This window comes from Semicossyphus pulcher, unplaced genomic scaffold (genome assembly GCF_022749685.1).
Source record: "Semicossyphus pulcher isolate SPU_LCO1_2020_fin unplaced genomic scaffold, fSemPul1.0.p SCAF_19, whole genome shotgun sequence".
NCBI lineage: Eukaryota > Metazoa > Chordata > Actinopteri > Labriformes > Labridae > Semicossyphus > Semicossyphus pulcher.
In genome coordinates this window covers 11,209,943-11,236,817 of record NW_027211692.1, presented here as the reverse complement: position 1 = coordinate 11,236,817, position 26,875 = coordinate 11,209,943, and the positions used below count along the sequence as shown (strand labels likewise).

The following is a 26,875-nucleotide window of genomic DNA, read 5'->3' as shown; positions in this document are numbered from 1 at the left end:
AAACAACTGACGACGAGGGCGTATTTTGCGCTGAAATTTGTTTTGTATAGAAAAGGAAAAAACGCTGTCGGTGGACACAGGCCCTTACCCTTAGATTTTTCTTTTTGTGCTGTAGAAAACAAACGTCTTTAAACTCATTCTTTGAGCGCTGACAGCTCACACTGTCTATTACTTCTTGATAAATACCTTTCTGCAGATCAATATAACACTCATTAAGGTTTAGAGATTGCATGTAATGTAATCAACATTCATTTCTATACCCTTTTTCTTCCAATGGTGTTTGAAGTGGTAAAAGTTCATCTTTACTCACTTGAAAATCTAATTATAAAGTGTGTTATTGAAAATCTGGCTCTTATTTCTTCACAATGAGTTGTTGAATGTGAGATTCTGTGTGATTCAGACAGACTGTCTGAAAAATGCTGCTGAAGTTGCGCTGTGACCTAAGAGGCCACATAATTGTGACGTTAGCAAAGGGTGATGTTATGTGACGCATAAAGAAATTGCTCAGAGAATAATCAGAGAAAATATGCATATGAACTTTTTTCTGCATGGTACATTGCTTTATAGAAACTTACAGCCCATCTGTTTTGCTCTCTTCTCCCTGGCGGTCTTAACAGCCATAAAAATCGCACACAGGGGGGAAAAAGGAAAACAAACATTGCTCAACACGGGCACATTTAAGGCATTTTGTTACTTTATGTTTATTTACGTACATAGCACGTCCCTGCGTGAGCGCGTGGCGTCATTTCACACTTTGTTGTAGTTTTACTGCGACGGGGCAGATTTATCTGAGGTCTTTCGGTGTTATTTGCTGCCTGTCTGAATACAGAGAACACTTCAGACTACTGATGAAATACTTGGCAAAGTGCAAAGCTGAAGATTCACTGAGTTATTCGCTGAAAATGCTGCGTTTATTGCAGAAAGCAACAGAGCAGAGAAGAACTGGTCTTAATCACTCAACAGCTTAAGTCCCCACCAACCGTCAGAGTTGTGCTCATTCCTTCAGGGTGTCTGGCTTACCAGTCAGAGCTGGAATGTCTCCAACTGTACTTTACACACGTGTTCAGGTTTACTTTATGTCTGAGTCTGTGTGTGTTTGGGAGATATAAAAAAAAAAGTAGGTTGTGTGTTTAAGATTATACTCGATATTCCAAACCGAGGCGTGTGCACATCGTGCTTTCTTGAACTCTTACAGTAGCACGTGAAACCTACAGCTCTTACAGTTTAATTTTTCCATAACAGCTCATGCATGTGGAGATGTAGGCCCTGACAGTGTTAGTCCTCAGCAGAGAGGTGACCTCTACTCTGGAGGTGACATCAAACATGCAACCTCTGATCCCGAGGCTGGCTGCCGCCGCCTGCTTGGATACCACCGCCCGCTGATGGACAGATCCTTTTCCTGTCAACAGCTGCAGGGGCCTGGAAACACCTGGACACTGCGGCGCTCTAGGCTGCATGACAGCAATAAAAAAAAAAAAGTCTTCCAGTGTGTTTATGTGTGTGTGAGTAGCTGTGTAGATTTGCGGTTGCTTGTAAATGCCTCGGATTGTTCTCTGCTGCTGTAAAAGGCCATAAATGATTCATAATGAGGATCTGCACTCTGATTGAAACCACAGCCTTGTGTGTACACGATCTGGGTTTGTTGTTCCGCCTCCCCCGTGCTCAGGTGTGCCGTACTGTGCGGTAATTTGCCAAATTGACCGTGAGCATTTTAATTGCTAACTAGTTTGTGTGAGAAAGACAATAGGGAGAAGTACAACAAGTAGACGAAGATGAAAGAGAGTGTTTTATTGCCCCAGAACAAAAAAAAACAGTGAATACTGAGGGTGCATGAAAGACAACAGGAGAGCGATGGAAGGAAAGATAGGTGAGATACACGCTAACCATGGGGGGGCTTTGAGTTGAAGTGAAGAACAGCGCTGTAGCCAGAGGATGATAGCATAGAGAGAAAAGCTTTGAGGATAGGTCAGGAAATGTGAAACAGCATGTGGTAGTCATCTCCAAGCTAAGCCCTGCATGCCTACTACGTCCGTCGGTGCACGAGTACGCGCGTGTGACTTTTATGAGTGTGCGCGAGCTCGAGCCCACTGCTGCTTTCCTCCGTTACATGAGGTGCTTATTGCCTGACTCCAGGTCTAAATCTCTTTGCGCAGAGATAATTCTAGCCAGCACATAAACCAGCTTCTGTTTCTTGTCGAGTTTGGCAATGACCGAGGGTGTTGAATAATGTCTGCGAGGGAGGCGTGACGTCACCTGAGACTGAGAGTCTGTGTTTTTCCTCTGATAACAGTGATTGAAACACAAATGATGTCAAACAGTGCTGACTACAATGAGACTTCAGAGTTTGTTCACATGGCCTCCCTGATATCACAATTCCAACAGAAGCATTGCACAACAGTGGAAATGCTGTATTTTCCATAAACAATGGAAATGTTGTGGCCAAGTATAATAATATCAATATTCATGCGCTAATTTTTAGCCAACCAAAATATTTTGAATAAAAATGTTGAAATGAATATGTTTCTGCCTGCCTGGATGCCCATGAATAACAGGAAAGAGTTTAGAACTCCACCAAGCTATGACAACACTTTCAGCAGGACGAGCCAAGAGGAATGGCCTTGATTGACAACATGGTACTGAGTAAATGACAGAATCACTGCATGATGTAGATGGCTAAGGTTTTAGATGGATGGCAAGACTCGTAGAAAAATCAAGAGCTCACAAAAACAGACTTTACACTTGCTGGAAGAAAAAAATATATGATATATATGCTGCACTTTAAAGAACTCTGTTCAGTTGGACAGAATTCCGCAACCCAGTGACACCGGCTCTCATCAGCAGTCATCTGACAACGATTTAGGTTGATTTCAACGAACATCTGTAGCAAGTTGTGGGAGGAAGCTGGAGTACCCTATGGGAACCCACGCATGCACAGGGAGAACATGCAAACTCCACACAGACAGGCCCCCTACGTCTGAACCTTCTTGCTGTGAGGCAAGAGCGCTAACCACTGCACCGCGCAGCCCAACCTAAAACCTGTTAAAAAACTTTTTCAGGTTCACACTGCAGTAGTTAGCCAGAGTACGGCCTCTGTAGCTGACTATTTACAGTGAAACTGAGACTCACCAGCAACGGATGAGTGGCCACTTTTCTATGGGATTGAATGAACCATGAAATAATGCTGTTTATTTTGCTAAGATATCTGGAGGGGTGAATTTCACTTCACTTTTGATCTGAACACGTCGCCTCTCGAGTTGCTTACTGGACTGTAAAAAATGCAGCACACAGAAAAGGAAGTCTTGGCTGGAAGGTGGACATACCCGACATGTTCACCGTTGCTCCCAGAGGCTATATCATCATCAGCTGATAGCCGATAGGAAACCCATGAGCCTTGTAGAATATAAAGCAGCAATGTAGGTTTGTGTTATGGAAATCATTTTTATGTATTTGCCTCTAAGAAATCACGTCTTAGTCCTTTAAAGGTAAGATAAGTAGGATTTTTCCTTGCATGTTGTCAACAAAACTTGGCCCCTCCTCCTGGGCTCTTCATCACCAGAAGCTCATTCTCACTCTCTTGTACGAGAACACGCCATCTCCGCCGACATCGTCAGCATCACGGTTACCTTTGCACTAGCATGCTAACCGCTGGTTAGCTTGTCCTACCCGGTTTGAGGGTCCTGTCCAGCAGAAAGAGGGCCAACTCTGCATCGCTCTTTCACCATGTTCGCCTGTCAGAATGGGGCCCAGTTGTTAATTTGAACCACTCCCACACTCACCTATCCCTGAAAACGTCCCGTGCAAAGCAAAACAACAGAATAGATGCAGAGGGAAGGGTCTCACAAGGGTCTGCACACACACTCACTAACACACATGTATAGAGGCCCATAAGTGATGATTTATATTATATTATATTTGAAATCCTGCCTTTGAGCTTCCACTGGCTTGAAATAGAAGTTAATCAGAGGTGCTGATAAGAGCTGTGACAAAGTCAGGCTGCTTTGTCATTGCCACCAGGAACAAAAATGTAAATTATTCACAACTTCATTAAGGTAGTTTAGGGAGTTTATAATGAGCTGTTGTACTCGTTTGCATTAAATTATCAAGTTGTTCTGCTGTCAGATATGTTTCCTTACAATGGCTTTATTGCCACTTCAAGAATTTAAAGGAAAGACTGAAGAAAAATAGTCTTTTATGTTAACAGCGCACAGTTATATTGTAGCTGATTGGGACCCATTACTCACATAAAGTGTGAACTCATTTCAGTTTCAGCGACAGTTACAGCTTCTGTGTGCTTTGGATATACTCTAAATATATGCATGATGATGATAAATTGGTAGCACAACTGAAAACAGTGCAAGTGAAGGGCTTTGTCAGACTAAAGGCAGACGAGGATAAAATGGCAATCCAGAGAGGAGAAACTCGAATTCTGCATCGTGCTGAGTGGTTTGGTTCAAATTGACGTGATGTCTCAAACAAACATCAGGTGGCATAAAAATCCATTCTCAAACAAATCCAAACACAAACACACACAATCGGAGCGATAAAGAGACAGTGTGTGTGTGTGTGTGTATGTGTGTGTGTGAAAGAGAGAGTTAGAGAGTAAGTCTTTGCTGTGGTTAAACATTAGCACCAGGCAGTCAGTAATCCAATCACACACACATGATCTGTGCCCTTTTGCAGGAAGCGCCCTGTGAAGGGTCCCTGTCTCAGGACTTCATTAAGATTAAATGAGCACATAAATAGTGCACACATGCTAATGAGAAAATGGGAGGATTAGAAAAATGAAAGGGTGGAAAGAGGACGAAGTGAAATTCAGTCATGCATGCGGTGAGACAAGTAGAAGTAATAGAAAGAAATGACTGAAAGCGCTGAGCAAATGACGAGAATTAAAGAAGATTATGACTTAATATTAAATTTAATTTGGAATCATTTGGGGGCTGCTGGGATGACTGGCAGAAGTGTGGATTTTCGTAAGTTATGCAATCACAGAACAGGTGTTTTTTGAAGCCACAGTGATCAGATGTGACATGAAATAAATGAGAGATTAAAGAAAGGGATAAACCTTGACTTGAATAAGCGAATGCTTTATCAAACCATCTGAGTAAGTTTCTCAGGAAATCACAGCAGCATGATTGATGCCTTGTCGTACTCCAGGGAGGGTTTCCTGTCAGTCAGCCGTGTAATTTAAGATCCATGCTTTTTTTCCCCCTGTATTGATCCTGGAGTTGCACTGGGATATGCAGCATGATGGTGGATATTTGTTGATCCTAATGCAACATTTATGTGGAATATCTTTATGTGTGACAGGCAATACTGGAGCCATGGTCAGAGGGTTTCCGTTTAATTAGTCATGGCATTTAAAGTTCATCATTTTAAGAGTATTGTATATTAGATGAGAAGATTGCTGCCTGAAAAACTCTGACCACCAGCATCTCTAGGGATCTCTTATTAAATCTAAAAGTTGAATAAATGCATAAGGTCACTATCCAGCTAGTTAACACAATGGGGATTTGAGCCTATGTCCTAATGACGCCTCTGCTAGTGTTGCGAGTCTCTAAATCTATATTCTCCACAGGGTTACTATGAACAAACAAGCAAAGAAAAGATCCATTGACTGTATAAAAAGATGGACGACATGACAGCTCCCCAAAAGTGAAGCCAAAACGTCTCTATCGCCCCCTGCTGACTGGCTGCAGTATAGGTCATAAAGCCTGCCTCCTCAATGTTAACAGATGGGACATGAGTCAAACTATAAAATCAAAATACACGACAAATTTATTTTAGTCAAACATGGTTTTTGTCATTGTAGTTAGTTCTTATCATGCTGATTTACATCCAAGTGTTGATTTTTCTGACAAGTTTAGTTTTAATTTGTTATCTAATGCTATGAAAATGGTCATGATTGCCAGCTCTGTTGCCAAATACGGCTCCTGCAGCCGATCTCTCCTGGATAAGCAGAGTAGAGGAGGAACGGCGAGAGGAGCCATAAATAAAACAATCACTACAGTCATTGAAGTTTCCATATCTGTGAACGTCTGCTTCAGACCAACACAAGAAGCTGTTCTACTGTTAAATACGCCGCCATGCGGGATCTTTCTTTCGTAAAGTTAAATGTGTTTTCTGAGTAGCGAAAGGGGGCAGGACGTCAATACCCCGGCTACACCAGGCATCCTCTCCTGCTCAGACTCTGGCTCCAAATGTGAAAGATGGCAGCACCTGCTTCAAGGACGTATTTTGGCTTAATTTTTGAACGAGAGGCGGTGGAGAAGCGTCATACAGTCATTGGTTGTGGATCATTGGAAATAAAGTGCCAAACATACTTTAAACATACCAAACACACTGAAATTGCTGCCTACCACCTCAGGTGCCACAAACGAGACCAAAAAGGAACCTCTGAGTTGGTATCCAAACCTATGTGTTACAAAAAAATAAAGAAAAAATATAGTCTCTAATTTTGGCGGGACCAGTAACTTTCTGTCTCTACTGATTGCCTGGCAAAACAAACTCCAGCAAATAACTAATTGGTTATTTTTTAGCACTTTTTATTGATGGATAAAACAAGCTTGAGATGTGCATAAGCTAAGCTAGCTATTTTCATTCGTTGTGCTAAGCTAAGTTAAGCTAATAGCTGCCAAATATACCTACATATTGAACTGACTAATACAACAGCTTATGTATTACCATAAAATTTGGTGTAGAAGACACACTTTTAATACTTTTTTTTTCATCTTAAAAGTGGGCTGCGTCCTATATAGCGGTATGACCAATATACCAGGATAAATAGAGGTATTTCACCGTGTTACGCTATTTTACCCAGAACGCCAGTGCAGCCTGCAACCCTCACAACTATCAACATAACCATAGGTTGAGCTCAACTATAGCAGCTAGCAGGATTGCAAACTCGACATGGCGAAAACAGATGGTAGGATAGAATTTGTGTGTGTTTTGAATGTGTTTCAAATTAATATGGACCCCCCAAAAACAGGTTTTTATGGATTTTACGGTAATCCTCTCATCTAATTCGTGGCAAGAAAGCCAGTAAATGTGGTTCCTAACAGGTCAAACAAAGACTGATTTTCATTTCTAGTTGGATTATTTAATTTAGAATTTATATTTTATATTACAGTGGTATTAACTTTTGTGTCTTCTCACATCTGAATAAAATCATTTTAGTTCTAAAGAGAACATTTTGTTCTTTTGGCCTGATTTTTATAAGCACATTGTGTTGCAAAGGAGGCAGGATTAGTTTAAGGCAGGTTGGGGGAGGCCTTCTTTTGTTTGCCTAATGGTTTGTCTGGCAAGCTGAAGCCTTGTGCAAACTTACCTTAATCATAGTTTTTGTATTCCTGTAAGAACAGGGGAGCTTGAGCAACTGATACAGTCATGTTTGCTGATACATGTATTGTCCGAAAGCACAGCCTGGCTTAGGTGACTACAGTAGCTTTGTAGATGTCAACAAATGGCTTAGTGACGCATACTGAACGCTAAGCTAGCTGAAACTTGTCATTTATAACATGTCAAACTTTAAAAACCTACCAATGGAGTAGTTAGAAAAACAACTACAGACTTCTGACAACCTAACCGCATTTGAACACAGACAGCATCCAAATGCATCATTCTAAAACAGTTAAACATATCACGCATTCATGACACATCTTGCTCTAGCATACCAATTAAATGAAGTTTGATTTAAATGTAAATGCACATGGATTTCTAATGTGAAACATGTTTACATGTAAAATTCATAAGCTTCTGACTGCTTTCATTCAATTTACACAGCTCGTTACTACTTTGCTTCTTCCATAAAGAATGGCATTAGCAGTCATGTTAACAGGTATATACATTTTGCATGCACAGGATGTTTACCATGTGCGCTTTGATTTAGATTAAATAAGATTAACATCATCCATTATTCATGATGCAGTTCTTCTAAAACGAATCAGCACATTATAGATCCGAGTCACTCAATCCACAAGCTATTAAGTCGACAGTTTCATATTTAATGTGGAGAAACAAATACATAATATAATTTTCAGTCCAGAGGAGATGAAAGTATACCTTTCATGGAAGTATCTGCTCTTTTGCTATGCGTCATGTTTGTTTTAACAAAGTTGTGCAGCGCCCCTGAACCCTGTCCAGGTGTTGGATCTCATGGATTTCAAGGGATCATATCTAAACCCTCCCAAATCTCCCCAGACGTTTAAATCTGTGTGCTGTAAAATCATGATAGCTGGAACTAACTGAAGTGACTCAGTCAGGATTTAAGCTCTCAGTCCCTGACAGGACAAGCCCCTTATAAAATGATTCCTGTGCCACCCAGGAGCCCTGACATACTAGTTGAACTGCACGAAACTTTGCGATGATAGAGTCAGGCTCTTGAGGTGTGGTGTTTGTAGCGCAAGAGTGCAGTTTTAGAGTGCAGATTTTTTTTAATGTCGGGTATTGCATGACAAATCACCAGACAGTTTAAGCTGAAGTTGTTCTAAAGTTGCCTGCTGAGTAGGTGTTAGCTTTGTCTTGTTTTAAAGGACTGAGGGCAAAGAGTTTCTAACACTATCACAACAAATCACTTGCATTCGCCACGGTGGTTTTCAGCGAACTCCGAAATTACCACGTGGGTGTTTGGTTGATGATCTGAACATTCATTTAAGCTCATTCCCATGCTCCATGCTGTTGAACAAGTGCTGGAGGATCCTTAGGAAAAGGTTACACTTCAAAGGTACAAAATGCAACTTGGTGCCTTTAGGCAGTGCAGGGAAACTATACTGTTGGTCCCATTCTCCCTTCCCCTCAGTTGAGTAAGTTTACACCCCAACACTTATCACTCATTTTGATTAGCTGTCTGCCTCCAAACGCTTTCTAGCCTGAGGCTTAGCTAACTGGCGTCCATATGCCCACAACAGGTGTTGAAGAGGCAATAAATGCAGGCAGTAAAACAAGCAATGGTGTTCACTCTTGTTTTCAAATGGCCCTTTACTGCCACACCTTCTACTTTGCTGCACCTTGATTTCTTTCCCCTCTGTTTGCTGTGACTTCCCTGCTCTGAGGTCACTACCTTCACCTTGATTAAAGCTGTCATGTTCAAATCTAATTTATAGCAACCAGAGAGTTAAATGTATGCTTTGCGCAGAGCCACACTAATTTGTAGTGTATATGACAGAGTTGGCCTCGGCAGCAATGTACGAAAAAAAAGTATCAGTATCACGTTATAACCTAAAAAGTTTTATGTTATAACGTGATCACTGATTGTTATAACATGAAAGTTAGATTTTAAGTTTTGTTAAACAATTTAAGTAATCGAGTTATTACATAATAAGTTTATGTTATAACAATATAAGTTATCATGTTAGAACGTGATCAGTTTTGTTTTATAACAATAAAAGTCATCATGTTTTTACATAAGTTTCATGTTATAACAATATAAGTCATCATCATGTTTTTGTCATGTTATAACCTGATAATTTTTTTGTTATAACAATATACGTTTCATGTTATAACAATATAAGTTATCATCTTATAACGTGATAAGTTTCATGTTATAACAATATAAGTTATCATGTTATAATGTGATAAGTTTCATGTTATAACAATATAAGTTATCATGTTATAACGTGATAAGTTTCATGTTATAACAATATAACTTATAACGTGATAAGTTTCATGTTATAATAATAAAAGTTATGTTATAACATGGCAAGAACCATGTTATAACCTCCAAACCTCCTAAATATTTTTGACCCAGCAGATTTGGTCACATTTTCAGAAGACCCATAGTAAATTCATAAAAGAACCAAACTTTTTTGTGACAAAGAAGTGCTCCAATCATTCAATCACAGAAAAAAAAAAAAGTTGTAGAAATGATTGGAAACTCAAGACTGCCATGACATACATGTTCTTTACAAGTGTATGTAAACTTTTGACCACAACTAGTCATCTCATAACGTGATAAGTTTCATGATATAAAAATAAGTCATCATGTTTTTACATAACAAGTTTCATGTTTTAACCTGATAATTTTTTTGTTGGAACAACATAAGTTATGATGTTATAATGTGATAAGTTTTATGTTATAATAAATGATCATGTTATAACATAATACTGATCCTTTTTTCTTTATTCTGGCGTGGCAGCAATGTGCTTCCGTAGCAATGACCTAAATAATCACCCAAATGAAAAGATGCATCTCACAGCAACTAATAAAGAGTTTCTGTTTAATCATTTACTCAATCATTCAAAGCAAAGATCGGCCGTGCACAGCACAAGGGGAACACTTTGTGCTTGTGTCTGGGTGTACTTGCTATTATTATGCGTTTGATGCATTTGATGATATAAGCTTTCATCTTTTCAAAGGTGGGAAGTGGACGTGATGGGATGTTAAAGAATAGTGAAAATAGACTGAAGTCTGGTCAGCGAGAGAAAGTCAACTTTAAAGCTTAATTTCTTCTCATCAGTTATTTCCTATTGATCAAGAATATTCCATTCAGGCATTTTCAAAACTTTGCACATCTGAAGAAGAAACAAAAACAAGGGAAATTGAAAAGTATTGACATTTGTTTTCCATCAGTGTTTTTCCACTTAAGATGGATTCATAACATGTTGTCTTCTCCCCCCACATTGAATAATGTCATACTTCTGTTTTGTCATTTGTTGCTATGTATATCCACAGTTTGAAGACACCGCTTTGTTTGTGTTGGCTTGTTCTGACACAGCGACAGACAACATGCCTTAATTAAAATGACTAAATGCATCTGGTCGGCAGCTGGGTTCAATTTTGACTCGACAAAAAAAAAGACTCGCCACATTGTACCTGAGGTTATTTACACCCATCCCTCTTTTCCCATCCCTCTCTCCACATGTACACTCGTTCCTCTTTTATCTGTCTGCCTGTTTCTTTCCTTCATGCCTGCTTTGTTTCTCTGCTCCATTTATAGGTGTCCTTGAAAAAACAGAGGAGGGGGAAGCCGCTGCGCTCACCAAGGCCAAGACCCTTTACAAGTCCTGTACTAATGAGAGTGAGTCAGCAGCCATCAGACTCTAACACAGACTTATCCGTTTTTATCTTCTATTACTCTATAGGGAGCACTCTCATCAAAGTTTATGTATCTCTTATTCAGTTTGTTATATTGTAAAACTTGAATTACAATTCAATAATTTGAAAACTGTTATAATAATTGGAATAAATTTCAGTTTTGAAAATAATTTCAGCTTTATGTGATGCAGATGAATGCTTTCCCAAAAAGCACTTTGACTTCGACGTCACATTAATGAACTCTGAAAATGTGTCCAAATTTGCATAGATTAGCTTTGCTTTGTAAGAATTTATGAATCATAAGAAGGATTATTTTATTCGTTTTAAATTAATTTATGAATTTGAATAAAAACTGACTTTTGCATGTTTGTGTCTGCTCTTTATTTGAGGTTTAATTGAGCTCCGAGGAGGCGCTCCTTTGCTCGAAATGCTGCCTGATGTGTTCGAGTGGCCCATGGCTGTAGACAACTGGGAACCTAACTACGGTAGATATTTCTATTTCACTGTCACACAGCAGATGTTATGTGTATTTCTTTCTCACTTTCCTTCTTTCTCCATTTTCAGGCAAAAAATGGAGGCTAGAGGATATCATCGGCAAGCTGAATGAGAAATATGGAGCTCAACTGTTGGTTAACTTTTTTGTCGGCACCGATGACAGGGACTCCAATTCGCACATCATTCATGTAGGTGTGCAACTGCAGCTAGAAGAGGCTCGTTTCTCTCTGCGTTTCGTTGACCCACAATCATACACACACTCGCACATCCTATCCAACCAGCTGGAAAATAACCAAATCTCTTCTTTGCCAGTTTGACCAGCAGACAAACCTCGGCCTCTTGTCCAGAGACTACTACGCTTGCACTGGACCTTACGCAGAGGTATGCCGAAACACGTACACACACACAATTGTAATCCAGTTAAAACTTCCAACTGATACAGGGTGAAACTGCTTTCATTTAGGCGAGTGCCACTGAGTCTGGGATCAATGTCCCCTGTAGTTTTGTTCCAGGAAACACATTGCCCAAAAAATGATGAGAGCATCAGTGGAAATATCACTACATTAATTAACTCGTGTTTATTTGCAAACATGACTTTGCAAGAATGTGTGTACGCAACAAATAAAAATGTTATTAAAGGCAGCGATGATTGAACTTGATGGGGCAAGAACAGGATTGGTTCCGCCTCAATCCAGACCAGATGTGTGTGTTAAGAGCAGACATCCTCTGCTCTGGTTTTATTTTACAGTTCACCATGAAGTCTAGATTGATATGCAGAAAGTAGCACTCCACCGGCAGACTGAGTGTGTGTGTGTCTGTACGCAAGGGCATGCATCCTCCGTCTTTTGGTCTAATCCAAACCAGTGACCTCCTTTCCTTCCCGTTTAGTCAAGATATGAATATCCTGAACGCGTGTGCGTGTGTGTGTGTGTGTGTGTGTGTGTGTTCGACAGGCATGTCGAGCCTACGAGCAATTCATGATTGACCTGGCTAAGCTGATCCGCACTGACCGGGGGCTAGGCACCAACGAAACCAGCATCAGGGAGGATGTGGCCCGAGTTATGGACCTGGAGAGAGACATCGCCAATGTAAGCGTGCATTCACACTTTGCATTTCTGACTCAGAAGAAGCCAAACTAGTTTGTCAGATGTGAGAACTTCCTGCTAATCTTTGAGGGAGCGTTCGTTGAGAAGGTAATCTGAAGAAACCTTGTTTTCCTGCAGCTCAACACATAACTTATAATCCATCTCAGCTTCACAACAGGTGGATTTTATGAGCAAACAACCTCTGACAGCATGACCTTCAACTCCTCCATTTTTTTTTTCTGCCAACCCTCTCTGCTCTCTGTTTGTGCTCTCCATTCAGGAGCAGCTGCCGTCTAAAACAAGCCGTTAACCAGCCTGATCTCAACACATCAACTTTTCTCAGACATCAACAGGTTTTCCACAGTTTGTCATTCTGTTCTGCTCTGCTCTGCTCACTGCCATGCTTGACTTCCCCCTGCACTCGGCTGCTGGCTTTTTACAAGGCAGTCACCGCTCGAGCTCTGACATTTACAGACCTGAAGCCTCCCGGGACTCCAAATATGTTTGTTGCTGCTGGACCTACACTGCAGTTGTGCACGTGTGTCAGGAAACAGGAGGGTTATGTTTTGACAGCAATCCTGATTTTCAACCTCTCTGTGTTGCTCTCTCTCTAAGGCTACTGATACTCCAGAGGACCGTAACAACCCAGTGTTGCTTTACAACAAGATGGAGCTGGGCGATTTGAACGCCAACTTCACCCTTGAGGTTGAATCACAGGTAAAAATAGACTGATATCTGTCAGAATTCTTTTTCAGCTTCCAACCTCGATCCAATCTTCTTTTTCTCCTCTCTCTCTGTGCACTGGACTCCTCCTGAAGGTATTCAACTGGAGTTACTTCACAGCTAAGATAATGGATTCAGTCAACATCAGCGTTCCTGACACAGAGAAGGTCATAAACTACTCCCCCAACTATTACAGAAGACTCAACCTCATCTTGGCCAAGTACACTAAGCGGTATGTGTGTTTGAATGAGTATGTAATATTGCGTGTGTGTCATAGCGCAAGCCTGTTTGTGAGTGTACGCTTGTGGGGGCGGATAGCACTGCATACAATGAAAGCAGCTGTTCACCCATTACTGATGTAGCGTAGCTTTGTGTGAGTAAGAGCGTGTCTTTGAACATCCTGTCTTTCCTCACAGGGATCTGCAGAACTACATGGTGGGCCGATTTGCTATGAACAACGTGGTGAACCTCAGCAGAGCATACAGGGACACAAGGAAAGCCTTCCGCAAGGTACACTGCACCTGTCTGTAGATAAACACAAGGGCCAGAATATTAGTGGTAGAGATCAATATTGACAGTGCCATTCCAAGAGCGCCATATCCTGCTAGCATGGCTAAAAATAAACTTGTTGGTGCCTCGGCACTAATAAACACTAGATGCCCACACGCGGCTCCATTCATATTCTTCCTCCATGTTTATAACTCTTTCAAATTCTTCCCCTCGACTTCATCTAATCATTTCCCCCATGCCCTGTTTCTTTTGTGTACCGGCAATGCATAATGTAGGGGCAAAGAAAGAATTGCCACGAGGCTCTTGAACCAACATGCCGAGTGGTTTATCCTGCATCTCTAATTAATCGGTGCCTTCTTTCTCTCCCTGCAGGCCATGTCCGGTACGTCGTCAGTCGCAGCGGTGTGGCGGCAGTGTGCGCTTTATGTCAACAACAACATGGACAATGCTGTGGGACGGCTATATGTGCAGGAGGCCTTCTCTGAGAAGAGCAAAGAACTGGTCAGTAAGGGTGGATCATATTTTATATCATTAGATCAGGTTATATTAAATGCAGGACAAAAAGCACAATACATGCCTGCATGTAGTCACCAAAATTAATCTGAAGGGCATGAGATTTCACAAAAACAGTGTGAGAGTGTTAATATATTCAGATTCTCACAACGGTGCTTTTTTCGCTCTCACCTGTGTTCTCTCACCTGTGTTTTTGTCACCTTGGTCCACCACACTGCTGATTTTTTGCTCTCTAAAGTTAAAAGCTGCTGAACAAGGTGTGTCTGTTATCATGCACACACCACCCACACTGTAAATCCCAACTCTAGGCACGCTAGTGTGTATATCACATGATTGAGTGAACGTTAGTCAGACTGCGTGTGTGACTGTGTACATCTGTCGTTATGCTAAGTGTCTCACACATGGTAAATCTGGCTCATCTTCTGGATCTTTGCCCACTCAAGCATGTGGATCTCACATCACACTCTCTGTAAATGAGCCTCTGTGTGTGTGTGTGTGTGTGTGTGTGTGTGTGTGTGTGGGTGTGTGTGTGTGAAAAGTGACACATGACTCCTTTGAGAACGAATGTACGTATATCAACACTTCTTTCCACGAATGCAGTGCCCTATATACAGCATACATGCGTAAATGTGCTGAGTGGACATGCTGCTCTGCCACAGGAAATTACAACAGATATGAGCAGCAGTGGATTGTAACTGAGTGCATTTACACAGATACTGTACTTGAGTAGATTTAAGAGGCACTTGAACACTTTTATTTTTCCTACTACACTACATTTCTACGTTATAAAAGCAAACCTCACACATTAGTCCATTATATTTAATCATTACACGGCTGTTTTAAATACTTCATTTTGAATGGTCAATTACAGCATTCCGAGGTCTGTTATTTCTCAATAACAGACCGTTGTTATGAATAACAGACCTGATAGGGATGTGGCTCTAATCACACAATCCAGAGGACTTACTGCAATCATATCCACCGAAAGAAGTCCGGTGATTTGACGTTGGTGTACAGGATAAAAGAAAAGAGACAAAACAGCAGAGAGAAAAACATTAAAAGTTAAACAATGCAAAAACTGAAGGCTACGACCGAGATCTGTAAAACTGAAAGCAGTATATGGAGCAAACATTCAACGGAGCATAGTACGGGATACAGCGCTGTCTAAAGACGGGGAATGGAAAAGAAAGTGTCAACAGACATTGACGGTGATGAGATAGAAAACCGTAATCAGGTGCTGCACTGATTCCTGTGGTCCCATTCACTGTGTCTTACTTCACCCATCAGTGGAAATGTTTCAATTTAATGTGAGTACAAACAGCTAGGTTAGCTCATATTAATGCGAGTAATAACAGTTAGTTTAGCTCATTTTAATGTGAGTAACACAGTTAGGTAAGCATATATTAATGTGAGTAAAAACAGCTAGCTTAGCTCATTTTAATGCGAGTAAATACAGCTAGGTTAGCTCATTTTAACGCAAGTAAAAACAAATAGGTTAGCTCATTTTAATGTGAGTAAAAATAGCTAGCTTAGCTAATTTTAACGCAAGTAAAAACAAATAGGTTAGCTCATTTTAATGCGAGTAAATACAGCTAGGTTAGCTAATTTTAATGGGAGTAAAAAGAAATATGTTAGCTCATTTTAATGTGAGTAACATCAGCTTGGTTAACTTATTCTTAGAAGGCTACAGAGTTAACTGTTGCTATGGTCGCAGCTCTCACTGTGAGTGTAACAGACTATTCTTAAATGGAAAATGGAAATGTAATCATTTTTAAATTCATGAAATCATTCCCAATCAATATATTTTGTCAAATAATTGATTTCGTAAGTAAAAAAGTGGGATGAAACCCCTTCAGGGTGAGACAAGTATACTAGATACTAGTTTCTTTGCTGACAAAGACTTTAAATTCAAATATTATCAGGTTTAACAGTTTAACATGTTTTCTTAAATTACTGTATGGTTACAGAACGGTAAACTATTATGTACAATATGATATAATTCACAGAGGCATGTTTTCTGGATGTTTTCTGATAGTTTTTTAAAGTATGTTAAGGTGATACTATTTCTTCATGTTTACTCATGAATTAGCTGTAGTTATACTCGTTTCTGGATTAGTGCCCACAATAGTAAACAATCTTATGTCGAAAGCAAACTACTATAATGCGTATAGCTTTAAGAGGCATACCATTGTATGTATATGAACCCTACATCTGACCCATGCAAAGTATTATATAAGATTTCACATGTAAACAGACATGCATCCATGCCACTGACCACTGGTATTTATGCATGTACACAACATAGACTTGCTTATGCACACACACACACTCACACATTATGCTAAAAGGTTTTCAGAGAAGCCTCATCCTTATGGTCCGTGGTGAACCACAGCGTGTTGTCCGAGTGGTCATGCGGCGACTTAGCGAGGGGTCTGCTGATGTGATGAGACACTGGAATGCCTCTGTCAGCTCGCTGTGGTTTCAGAGCACAACTGTGGTTAGAGCGATGTGGATGGGTGACCTTCGCTGTCAATGTGGTTTTTTGATTTTTCTCCTTTTATTTTGCTTGAATTCTTATGTTGGTCCAGGTACTATTTTATGAGTTATTGTAATTTTGTTTTTGTTTTGTCCCTGGACTAAGATTGGATTTTTACTCTCCAGTGACCATGGGGCATTTTAAGGTTTGAACATTATGCCATCCAAGTGGCGTCAGTCAGTCTGTCTCTGTGTGCAGGCACATTCTTGTAAACTCTAACTCAAGAGCAATACATCGTGGAAACACCACAGGTTCCAGCTGAAAACTATGCTTTTGATGTGGATCTGGGAGCAAACTGCTGTGTGAATTTGCATTTAAAAATAACTCTTATTATCTTGAGATCTCTACACTTGTGCCAATGCCAATGTTATGTAAAGAAAGATGCTGATGTCGAAATATGAGTTTATTCACATATTTGTTTAATATAAAATACTTGCATAACATGTTAGTTAAATATATCGTAGCGATACTGAAGGATTGAGCTAAAGTACCTCTGTTATAAGAGTTAGACGACTCTGAAATGTAAATAGGTAAAGGTTTCAAGAAGCAGAATGTAAACTGGCAGAATGATTAATAATGCATCTGCGAATTTGTGTTGAACATTTTAAGACAAGGTCAGACTAGAGATGCATAAATGTACTGGGAAATTTTGTGCATACCGTCATTTTGACTGTAACTGTGAGTAACCGGACATGTTGTCATTCTGTCTGTCATTACCACACTTCCATTTATTCATGTCTAAAAGTTGATGAGCTTGTTTAATCAAAGACACATAAATACACTACCAGTAATATTACCTCACGTCATCAAATGTCTAAAGAGGAAGTGTGACCCTGGTTGGATCCCTTGTAAAGATCACAAGAGTTGCTGTTTAAGTCCAGCAGCAAAAACATCCCACATTATGGACAATTTATATTGACTGACAGTTGGTACACAGTTAATTGTGATGAATCAGTGACATTTTTGTGTTTATTCTTCTCTCTATGTTTGTGTGTGTGTGTGTGTGTGTGTGTGTGTGTGGGCATCAGATGGAGGAGATGATTAAAGACATTCGGGAAGTGTTCATTAGTAACCTCGATGATCTGACCTGGATGGATAAAGAGACCAAGAAAGCAGCTGAGGAGAAGGTAACTATTCTAATAAGGTTGTGTTAAGTAATGTGTTATATTATTTAGGTGGTTCTCAGCTCGTCTCGCCTCAGGACCCAACAAATTTCAAACACTGAAATTTCTTTAATTAGAAATGGTGCAGTTTGGACCCATAGACTGTATATAAAGATGGACGACATGACAGCTCCCTAAAAGTCAAGCCAAAACATTTCGAGCGCCCCCTGCTGACTGGCTGCAGTATAGGTCATAAAGCCCGCCTCCTCCATGTTAACAGATGGGACATGAGTCAAACCATAAAATCAAAACAAACGCCAAATACATTTTTCTCAAACATGGTTTCTGTCATTATAGTTAGTTCTTGAAGTTTATTTTGAATTAGTTATTTGATGCTGTAAAAAAGATGATTGACAGCTCTGTTGACAAATACGGCTCTTGTAGCCGATCTCTTCCAGATTAGCAGAGTAGAAGAAGAGCAGGGAGAGGAGACGTAGCTAAAACAATCACAAGCTTCCATATGTTGTTAAATAAGCCAGTGTGCGGCATCCTTGCTGTTTCATTCAGTCATTTAAGTGTGTGTTTTGGTTAGCGGAAGTGGCTACTGCGGCTCTACCCACCGATCTCTACTGCGAATCTGGCTCTTAATGACGCACCATCGCAAGATGACAGCGTCCATCACGGGGTCTATTTTGGCATCAATTTCGCACAGTGGGAGCAGATGGATACGCGTCGTCCATCTATACAGTCATTGTTTGGACCTGAGTCGGAACAAAACAATATGTCTACTAGCAGGTGGTAGTGCATAAGAGGAAAATATTCCCTTTAGATTTAATTTAATTAACAGCCTTTTTTTCAACAGAAATAAACTTAAAAAAGTGCAACATAAATGCAGCTACGGAAGGACTCATCAAGTTTCAAGAATGAGCCAATCAGTGGATACATGGAGTGTACATTAACTACACTACTACTGCACACACATCATAGGAAACCCATGTCCTTTAAAATAAAAGTGCAGAGCAGACTTTTTGCCCCAACTTTTTTCTTTTTTTCAAGCACACATGAAACTGCTCTGCCGGCCACTTTTGGGTCCCGACCCACCAGTTGAGAGCCATGGATTTAGGTTATAATAGTATGACTATAAGATGTTTGTCTAATTTTTCTCTCCTCTACTTATCTGTAGGCTCTAGCTATTCGGGAACGAATCGGTTATTCTGACAACATCATGGACGACGAATACCTCAACAATGAGTACAAAGATGTGAGTGACTGAGAAGATGTGATTCTTTTGTTCCCGCAATGAATTAGTGGAAGAGAGCACAGAGTGGTTTCATTGTGGCCTCGTATCAATTCTACGGAAACATCTCAGTGAATTCTTGGCTTTTATGAGTTCTGCGAGAGAATTTATTACCAGGTGTTGATAGCTCTCATCACGGCTAATCCTCCTGTTTCTCTGTGCTGTGTGTTGGTGTTAGCTGGACTACAGTGCAGAGGAGTACTTTGAGAACAGCTTACAGAACCTGGAGTTTGTGCAGAAGAAACGCCTGCGGAAACTCAGAGTCAAAGTCAACAAAGAGGAGTAAGATTCCCCCTGGGGGCAGAGATCAATCAATGCTCGGGAAACAGACTAATTCCAAATGTGTAGTATGTCAAAGTTACAATTTTTACTATTTAAATCACTGAGTACAAATCACTTATTTCTTTATGGAGCTTGTGGTGTGACATGCTATGTTGCATTTAGCACAGTGCATTCACATTCTCCCACACAAACTCCTACTCGCAGACACAGTTCAGCATCGCACTAAGCACAACAGGAACTCTAATGTTAGCCTGTTGTTATAAACCGCAGGTTCATTTGAATATTTTTTTATTGAATGTGTATTGTGCTGCACTATAATGGTCCTTACTCCACCATTCTGTTATTCCACACTCCTTGTTGTCTCTAGGTGGGTTACTGGAGCTGCTGTTGTCAACGCCTTCTACTCATCCAGCAAAAACCAAATAGGTATTTTCACATGTGCACATGCAAACACATTTATGTTATTATTTACATTTCTACGTTTTGTATTTTTTTGTGAAGACATTTAAGCTCATTTGCTTCCTCTGCTGTCAGTGTTCCCTGCAGGCATCCTCCAGCCCCCCTTCTTCAGCAAAGGCCAGCCTAAGTCCCTCAACTACGGTGGCATCGGCATGGTAATCGGTCACGAGATCACACACGGCTTTGATGACAACGGTACGGCTTTCTGCAGGGTTGCTCGCTAATCCCCCCAGAGGCAGTTTTGGCAGCTATATTGGTATTTGGACAGAAATATTTCCTTTTCTGTACCTGGTACTGCTTCAGAAAAAAAAAGTGTTTTGAAATGCCATATCTGCTTGTTGCCTCAGATCACATAACCCCAAAGAAATTCCACTGCACTCATCTCCATCAGGTTATGTGAGGTTATTAAATTTCATCTCAAAGATGTCAGGATTCTTTTATATTGCTATCAACAACTGCGAGCCGCCCAGGACAAAATAAGCAATGTACATAATGAGATAGAAACACTTAATTGACCTTACTTTCAATGCTGTCTCGCATTAAGAGATGATAGGCCAACCTCTTATGCGTTTTAATTCTTGTTTAAGGTCGTAACTATGATAAAGATGGCGACCTGAAGAACTGGTGGACACCCGAGTCTACTCAGAGGTTCCTGGAGCTGTCAAAGTGCATCGTCAATCAGTATAGCAACTTCTCCTGGGACCTGGCCAACGGACTTCATGTATGTCTGACTTCTTTGCTCATTCCTCAATGGTTTTATGGAATAAACAGTTTTCTCAAATATTATCCCAAACTTTCACCTTTCTTTTTTTGCATTCCTGTTCCAGCGTATCCCTTTATATCTCCCTCCCTATTTCTGCTGGCTCATGTCTTCTCTGCTTCAGGTGTCTTTAATATTTTTGTGTTGACATATCCATCCCTCCCACTCTCTTTGCCTCCCCTCCTCTGTCCTATTGCTTTGAACAATGCTTCTTTTATCCCCTGGGAAAATTACATCTTGTATCCCAAAGAGTGATATCTGCTATTTGCTGTAATACAGAGGACAAATTACCATCTCCCGAGATCCTTTCCCTCCCTGACAATCTTTGTTGTCTCTCTCCTTGTGTCCCCTCTCTAGTTAAATGGTAACGACACCCTCGGGGAGAACATTGCTGACAATGGAGGGATATGGCAGGCATATCAGGTAATGAGCCCGAAAACAAAGGAGGAAACTCCGTTTAAGAGCCCTGGTTTAAAGATGACAGAGGATGGCATTTGGTCTGTGGTTTGTTATTGTCGTCCACTTGCTTACAATAATAGATGTGTCACTTTGCCAGGTCACTGGCTGGCTCATTAGGTATTGTAAACACAACAACAGGACATGATGTAGCAGCTGATTTCACCAGTTTGACCAGAGGTGTACAGAGAAAGGGCAGTCACAGACTCCGGTGCAATAGGAGATAACAAATATTCTCATTTTAGATAAGCCATTATTCCACACAGGTATATCGTCTTTATTTATTTACATTCTGTTTCGTTGCCCTTCTGTCATTTGATAAGAGGTGGAAAATAAATGTGATGGTTCTGTATGTATTTTATTTCACATCAAGAGCAAAAAGTGAAATAAATAAGCCTTCAATTTTGAATTAAATGCTGAAAATTGAGGTCGATAATTTGCATTCAGCAGCTTTAATCTGAAAGTTACAACATTTTTAATATTGGCAGTGTTCTGGTTTCTGTTTGTGGGCTTTGAACCCATCGGCTATCATTTGACGAAGATTTAGCTTTTCACAAATCTCCATAGAGACACAAATCTCCTGTGAGGAGTTTTTCACTGGTTATGAAACAGACTGAAATTAATTCTGATTACTTTGTTTGACCTACAAAAGCAAACCAGACCATCAGCGACAAGATAGATTATTTCTATATAGTTATTTTTAATGCCTGAAACTGCTGGCGGGGGGTAGGTGTCAGACGAAGCGATTAACTGCACGCTGCCTTTGTTTACATTTTCCACAGCAAACATTTAAAGTCAGTGATACGACTGTTAAAAAAAGCAGGATGAGATGGTTTGTTAAAAACCACCACGTAAGCATGTACAGGACAAAATCAGCAAAGAGATAAGAGGCACGGCTTTGTCCACAGGGGGCGCTAAAATCAACACAAACCGAAAGTTCCTCACAGGAGCTTTAAGTTGTTATTGGGACTGTACAGTGGTTCCAATTGCTAATGGCTATATTGTCATCGCACATAGTCAATGCCAAGTATAATATGGAATACTTTTCATAATTAGCAACAATTATGTAATTTAGAGCCATTGTTTGTTTTCCTAAATAGCAGTGATTAAATGTCTGTGTCTTGTACTGCAGGCCTATAGGAACTATGTGAGGGAACATGGGGAGGAGCCTCCACTTCCTGGCATCGACCTTACTCATGATCAACTCTTCTTTCTCAACTTTGCTCAGGTAGTTAATGGATGGATGGATGGATGGATGGATTCTTTGGCAGATACAGTAAATGCACGGGTGAATGGTAGATTCATTGAATGGTTGGAATTAAAGGTTGGTAGAAATGTATGGGTAGTTGGATGAATATTTGCAAACTGCAGAATTGGTAACATGTATGTAAAGAATATTTTGGGTCTAATAAGGTAAAGGTGTTTAAACTGTTCTTTAATTTCCCAAGGAAGTGCTCAGTAAGATGGATGGATTGATGGTTGGTTGGTTGGTGGCTGGGTTTAGCAGTGAATGGATGGGCAGCGGCTGTGGCTCAGTCGTAGAGTTGGTCGTCTCTCATTGGATGGTTGGTGGTTCGATCTCTGACTGCTACAGTCTACATTTTAAAGTGTCCATGGGCAACATACTAAAACCACCAAATTGCTCCCAAGGGCACAGCCATTGGTGTATGAATGTGCATAGATCCTGACTGGAGAGCATAGCAGCCTGTGCCATCAGTGTGCGAACGTTAGTTTGAAAGGGTGAATGTGACATGTAGAGTAAAAGTGCTTTGAGTGGTCTGTAGACTAGAAGACGCGCGATGTAAGTGCAGTCCATTCATCAACGGATGATTGGATGCTTGATTGATGGATGGTTGGATTATGTGGTGGATGGATGATTGGCAGCTGGATGGATAAAAGGTTAGATGCATGGATGGACGGGGAGATGGGTGAATGGATGGGTAAATTGGAAACACGTATTGGTCTTATGTAGTGCGTCCAAATCTCTGTCTCTTTTAGGTGTGGTGTGGAACCCATCGACCAGAGCAAGCTGTTAGTTCGATCAAAGTAGACGTACACAGTCCAGGAAAATTCAGGTAAAGCAATCAGCCATGTGCAAAGGGAAAACGGCAGGACACGATGAACAATCTTGGCTAACATTTTTTGCTATGCAAATTTCAGACTCAACTTCCCTATCCATTAATTGAAACCCTAACCAACACCTCCTTTGAATGTGTCACAGGGTACTTGGCTCCCTCCAGAATTTCCCAGAATTTGCCAAAACATTCAGCTGCAACAAGAGTAGCTACATGGTCCCAGACAACATCTGCCGTGTGTGGTGATCCACAGACTTCTGGGATGGGGACTGTTGTGACATGAGTCACCCCTGCCCCCCTACAGTACCTCCCTTCTCTGACTGTTGGAGCACTTGTGGGGGGCTGCAGGGAAGTGGAAGCTCCCTTTAGCTCTTTAATGGATGGACCAGGGCTGGTGGACTGACGCTGCAGTATGCACTTCCTCCGAGGACAGCAGTGGACTGTACCCTCACGGACAGACAGACAGATAGAGCACTGTCTCTCCGACTCTGATACTGTAGTTCATTCAATCAGCCTGATTATTCTGCTACTCACTGGATACAATCACTCCTTGTTTTTTTTTTCTCCATTCTCTTCATTTTTACCCCAGTTTGTTTATCATTTGTTTGTGGGTCTGCCGATGTGTGTGTGAGTGTCAGTCAAAATACTGCACTAGGGAGTTGGAAAGAGAGGGGCAGACCGACAAATGTGCTGAAACCCACTGGCATATGAATACACCACACACCCACTCATACTTATACACGTGTAACAGGGCTGAACCACTGTACTGTATGTGGGACTGAGCTGTATACCTCTCATAAAACCTCAGCTGGTTTCAGCCTACATCTACATGCTGATACACTCAACAATGTACCCGAAATGTACTCCTTGTTTATATCTAGAGCTAGATTAGGTAAATTATTATGGAAAATCAGAATTTATTTTGTTGAATAGACCAGTAAATATTTAACCGTAATCATATATCACAAAATACTGTTCTATATTTAATGCTAATGACTTAACTGCAGTTGACAGGCAGCTGCTGTTCATTAGCAGTCTGTCATAATTAACCAAAATGAAGTTTCGCCTTCATGATGACAGCTGGTCACGAATAATTGAGCTGACAATCGACAGATACTCGACCAATTCTTTCTCCTTCTCTGAGCCTCTTGTGTGTTTCCGTGTGAGGATGTATGTGCCCGTTTGTTTTGTCATATTAATCGCTGCCTACTGGTATGCCTTACATGATCTGTTGTGCCACTGTGTGTGAGAGTGTTCTCATTTATTTGACGGAGAAAAAGGGATAAGAAGAATGAAACATTAAAGGAATAGTTACAGTTTCACAAATAGGCGTAATGGCTTTCTTGAAGAAATTTAGATGAGATGGCTGCAGGCTATTAGCCTTACTTAGTATAAAGGCTGTAAACAGCTAGCATGGCTACCAACAGTGCCATCAGCTATATACACGCGTTGCATACACATTACCACGCTTTTTAGAAGTTAATCCAAAGTAATGAACTCCGTTTTCTCTTTGACATATTTTCCCGACTTTATGCGCACATATTTTTCACCGAGTGTAACCATGAAGTCAAAGCAGAAACAAACAGCTTTTCAGTTTGTACGGAGTAACGTCAGGTACTCTTAACTAAACACATGAATTGCGGACCATTTGTAACAGCGCCACCCTTGGAGGAAGGCCTTATCAGAAACAACCGCATATTCAATGACAATGTGCTATAATAGGAAACACGACAACAATACTTTTCTGTAGGCTATTCATATTTGTGAATAAATGTTTTGCAATTTGAATAATAGATACTGGACACAGTAAGCTTGCAAATTGCAAATTACAAAGAATTAAAGATTTTTCTACAGACCCCCCAAAATTTTGCTGTTGAGGCCTGTTGGGGTCTCAAGTGTATTTCGCACCCTGGCTACCATCATCATTAAAGCTCACTTATTAACACTAACTTCATGTTTGTGTAATCAGCACAAACAGTGTGTTAAAACAATTTTTGGTTTTACAGTGCATTGTCTACCAAACTGTTTCTTGGCCGGGGGTCGTGACCTTTTTGGCGCCCCCTTATGGCAGCCTTATTATGATAAAAAGACGTCTTTATCCTTCCATTTCCTGTGGGTGAAGAATCAAAATCTAACGTTTGAATTTGTGAGCTTCAAATGTGCTGGTAACCAGCTTATTGTTTTGATAGAGCCTGGCTAGTTGATTCTACTGTTTCCAGTCTTATACTAAGCTAGGCTAACCATCTCTTGCTTTAGCTTAATAGTGGTATCAATGTTCTCCACTAACTCTAGGCAAGAAAGCAAGTTCTATTGCTATTGTTCTCTTAAGAAAGGTTTAGGGATTTCTTAGTCTGATGTTGGTTTAATTATTTTTTAAAAATCTGATTATTTTACATTTTGAAACTTTAGTCAAATCAAATTCAATGATACAATTACGCTAATTAAAGGGATGTTTTGAACCAGAGCCTGAGTTTAACTGGAACCTAATGGAGTCCATCCATTTAACTCAATGCAGAAGGTTGTATGAAGTCAGTGGATCCAAGTGTAAGATTCATTGTTTTGTATGGCTTTATTTTCTACGTTAAATTGTAACAGAGGCTGTGATACAAGATTATTAGTTGTGGAATTTTTTGCCTTTGCCTTTTTTATTATAGAGAGTAGTGCAATGAATGATGCATCATGATGATCTAGATCCCGTCTTCACCACCCATGTCCAGCCTTTATACTGTGTTTTATTCCTCCATTGTGTCTCTTTGTCTCCCTCATTTCTTTCTTTCTGCCTCTCACTCTCACTCTCTCTCACTCCACCTGTAGAAAGACAGATATACCTCAGTTGCCTGTATTTAGATACTTTATAAAAATGACTGATAATCATCTCGAGGAGCTTTTTTTTTTTCTTTCAAAAATAAATCTTTAAATAACACGCTCTGCCTGCAGGCGAGTTGTCCGAGCAGGTTTGTGAGTGTATGTGGGCTTTTTTTTTTTTTCCAGGATCCTCTTCACCCCTCTACATAAATGCACGCTCTCAGATCTGATACAATGAAATGTTACATTACATCCTGAGCGTAGGTGGTTATTTTTGGCAGTGAGCTTCAAAATGAGAAAAATTTAATGTCCAACTGGAATTGGGCTCTGCATAGGAATGTGAACGCACACGATATCTTTGTAATACCTCCTTTTTTATGGACTTTACAGACTTTAATCTAAAATCTGCAGCAGTTTCCTTGTGCCCTCTACCTAGAGCACAGTCTGTGATCTTAAACTATAGAGAGATATTCCTATATGCTGTCTCACTCATAACATTACTGACTTAAGGCGAGCATTAATACGGGGGTTTTATTTCATTTAGTAATCTCCATAGAGACGGGGAAGTAACAATAAGTTAATTTACATGCAGCATTAGCCCATCTCCTTCCCCACTAATTGGGCCTATAAGCATTTGGGGGAGTAGAGGCTAATGTGTGAGGCTAGTCAAAGGCCAGATGCAAACAAATGAATGTGCAATAACTTTATGACTGCTCCCAAGCTGCCAACAGATAAATATACCCCATG

The 26,875-nt window shown here is 40.4% G+C and overlaps 1 protein-coding gene across 1 annotated transcript in view; it reads left to right on the top strand.

The window, feature by feature from the left end:
• Positions 1-23,569, top strand: part of LOC138597232 (neprilysin-like) — a 30,956-nt gene extending 7,387 nt beyond the window's left edge. The window contains exons 4-22 of the mRNA XM_069668805.1: positions 10,932-11,012; positions 11,419-11,514; positions 11,594-11,718; positions 11,846-11,905; positions 12,478-12,612; positions 13,225-13,326; positions 13,428-13,564; positions 13,749-13,842; positions 14,215-14,343; positions 17,920-18,018; positions 19,178-19,255; positions 19,470-19,573; positions 19,941-19,999; positions 20,108-20,227; positions 20,620-20,753; positions 21,150-21,215; positions 22,381-22,476; positions 23,247-23,323; positions 23,470-23,569. Coding sequence (XP_069524906.1) covers positions 10,932-11,012; positions 11,419-11,514; positions 11,594-11,718; positions 11,846-11,905; positions 12,478-12,612; positions 13,225-13,326; positions 13,428-13,564; positions 13,749-13,842; positions 14,215-14,343; positions 17,920-18,018; positions 19,178-19,255; positions 19,470-19,573; positions 19,941-19,999; positions 20,108-20,227; positions 20,620-20,753; positions 21,150-21,215; positions 22,381-22,476; positions 23,247-23,323; positions 23,470-23,569 — 1,892 coding nt within the window. The remainder of the gene's footprint in view (positions 1-10,931; positions 11,013-11,418; positions 11,515-11,593; positions 11,719-11,845; positions 11,906-12,477; positions 12,613-13,224; positions 13,327-13,427; positions 13,565-13,748; positions 13,843-14,214; positions 14,344-17,919; positions 18,019-19,177; positions 19,256-19,469; positions 19,574-19,940; positions 20,000-20,107; positions 20,228-20,619; positions 20,754-21,149; positions 21,216-22,380; positions 22,477-23,246; positions 23,324-23,469) is intronic.
• The last annotated feature ends 3,306 nt before the right edge of the window (positions 23,570-26,875 follow it).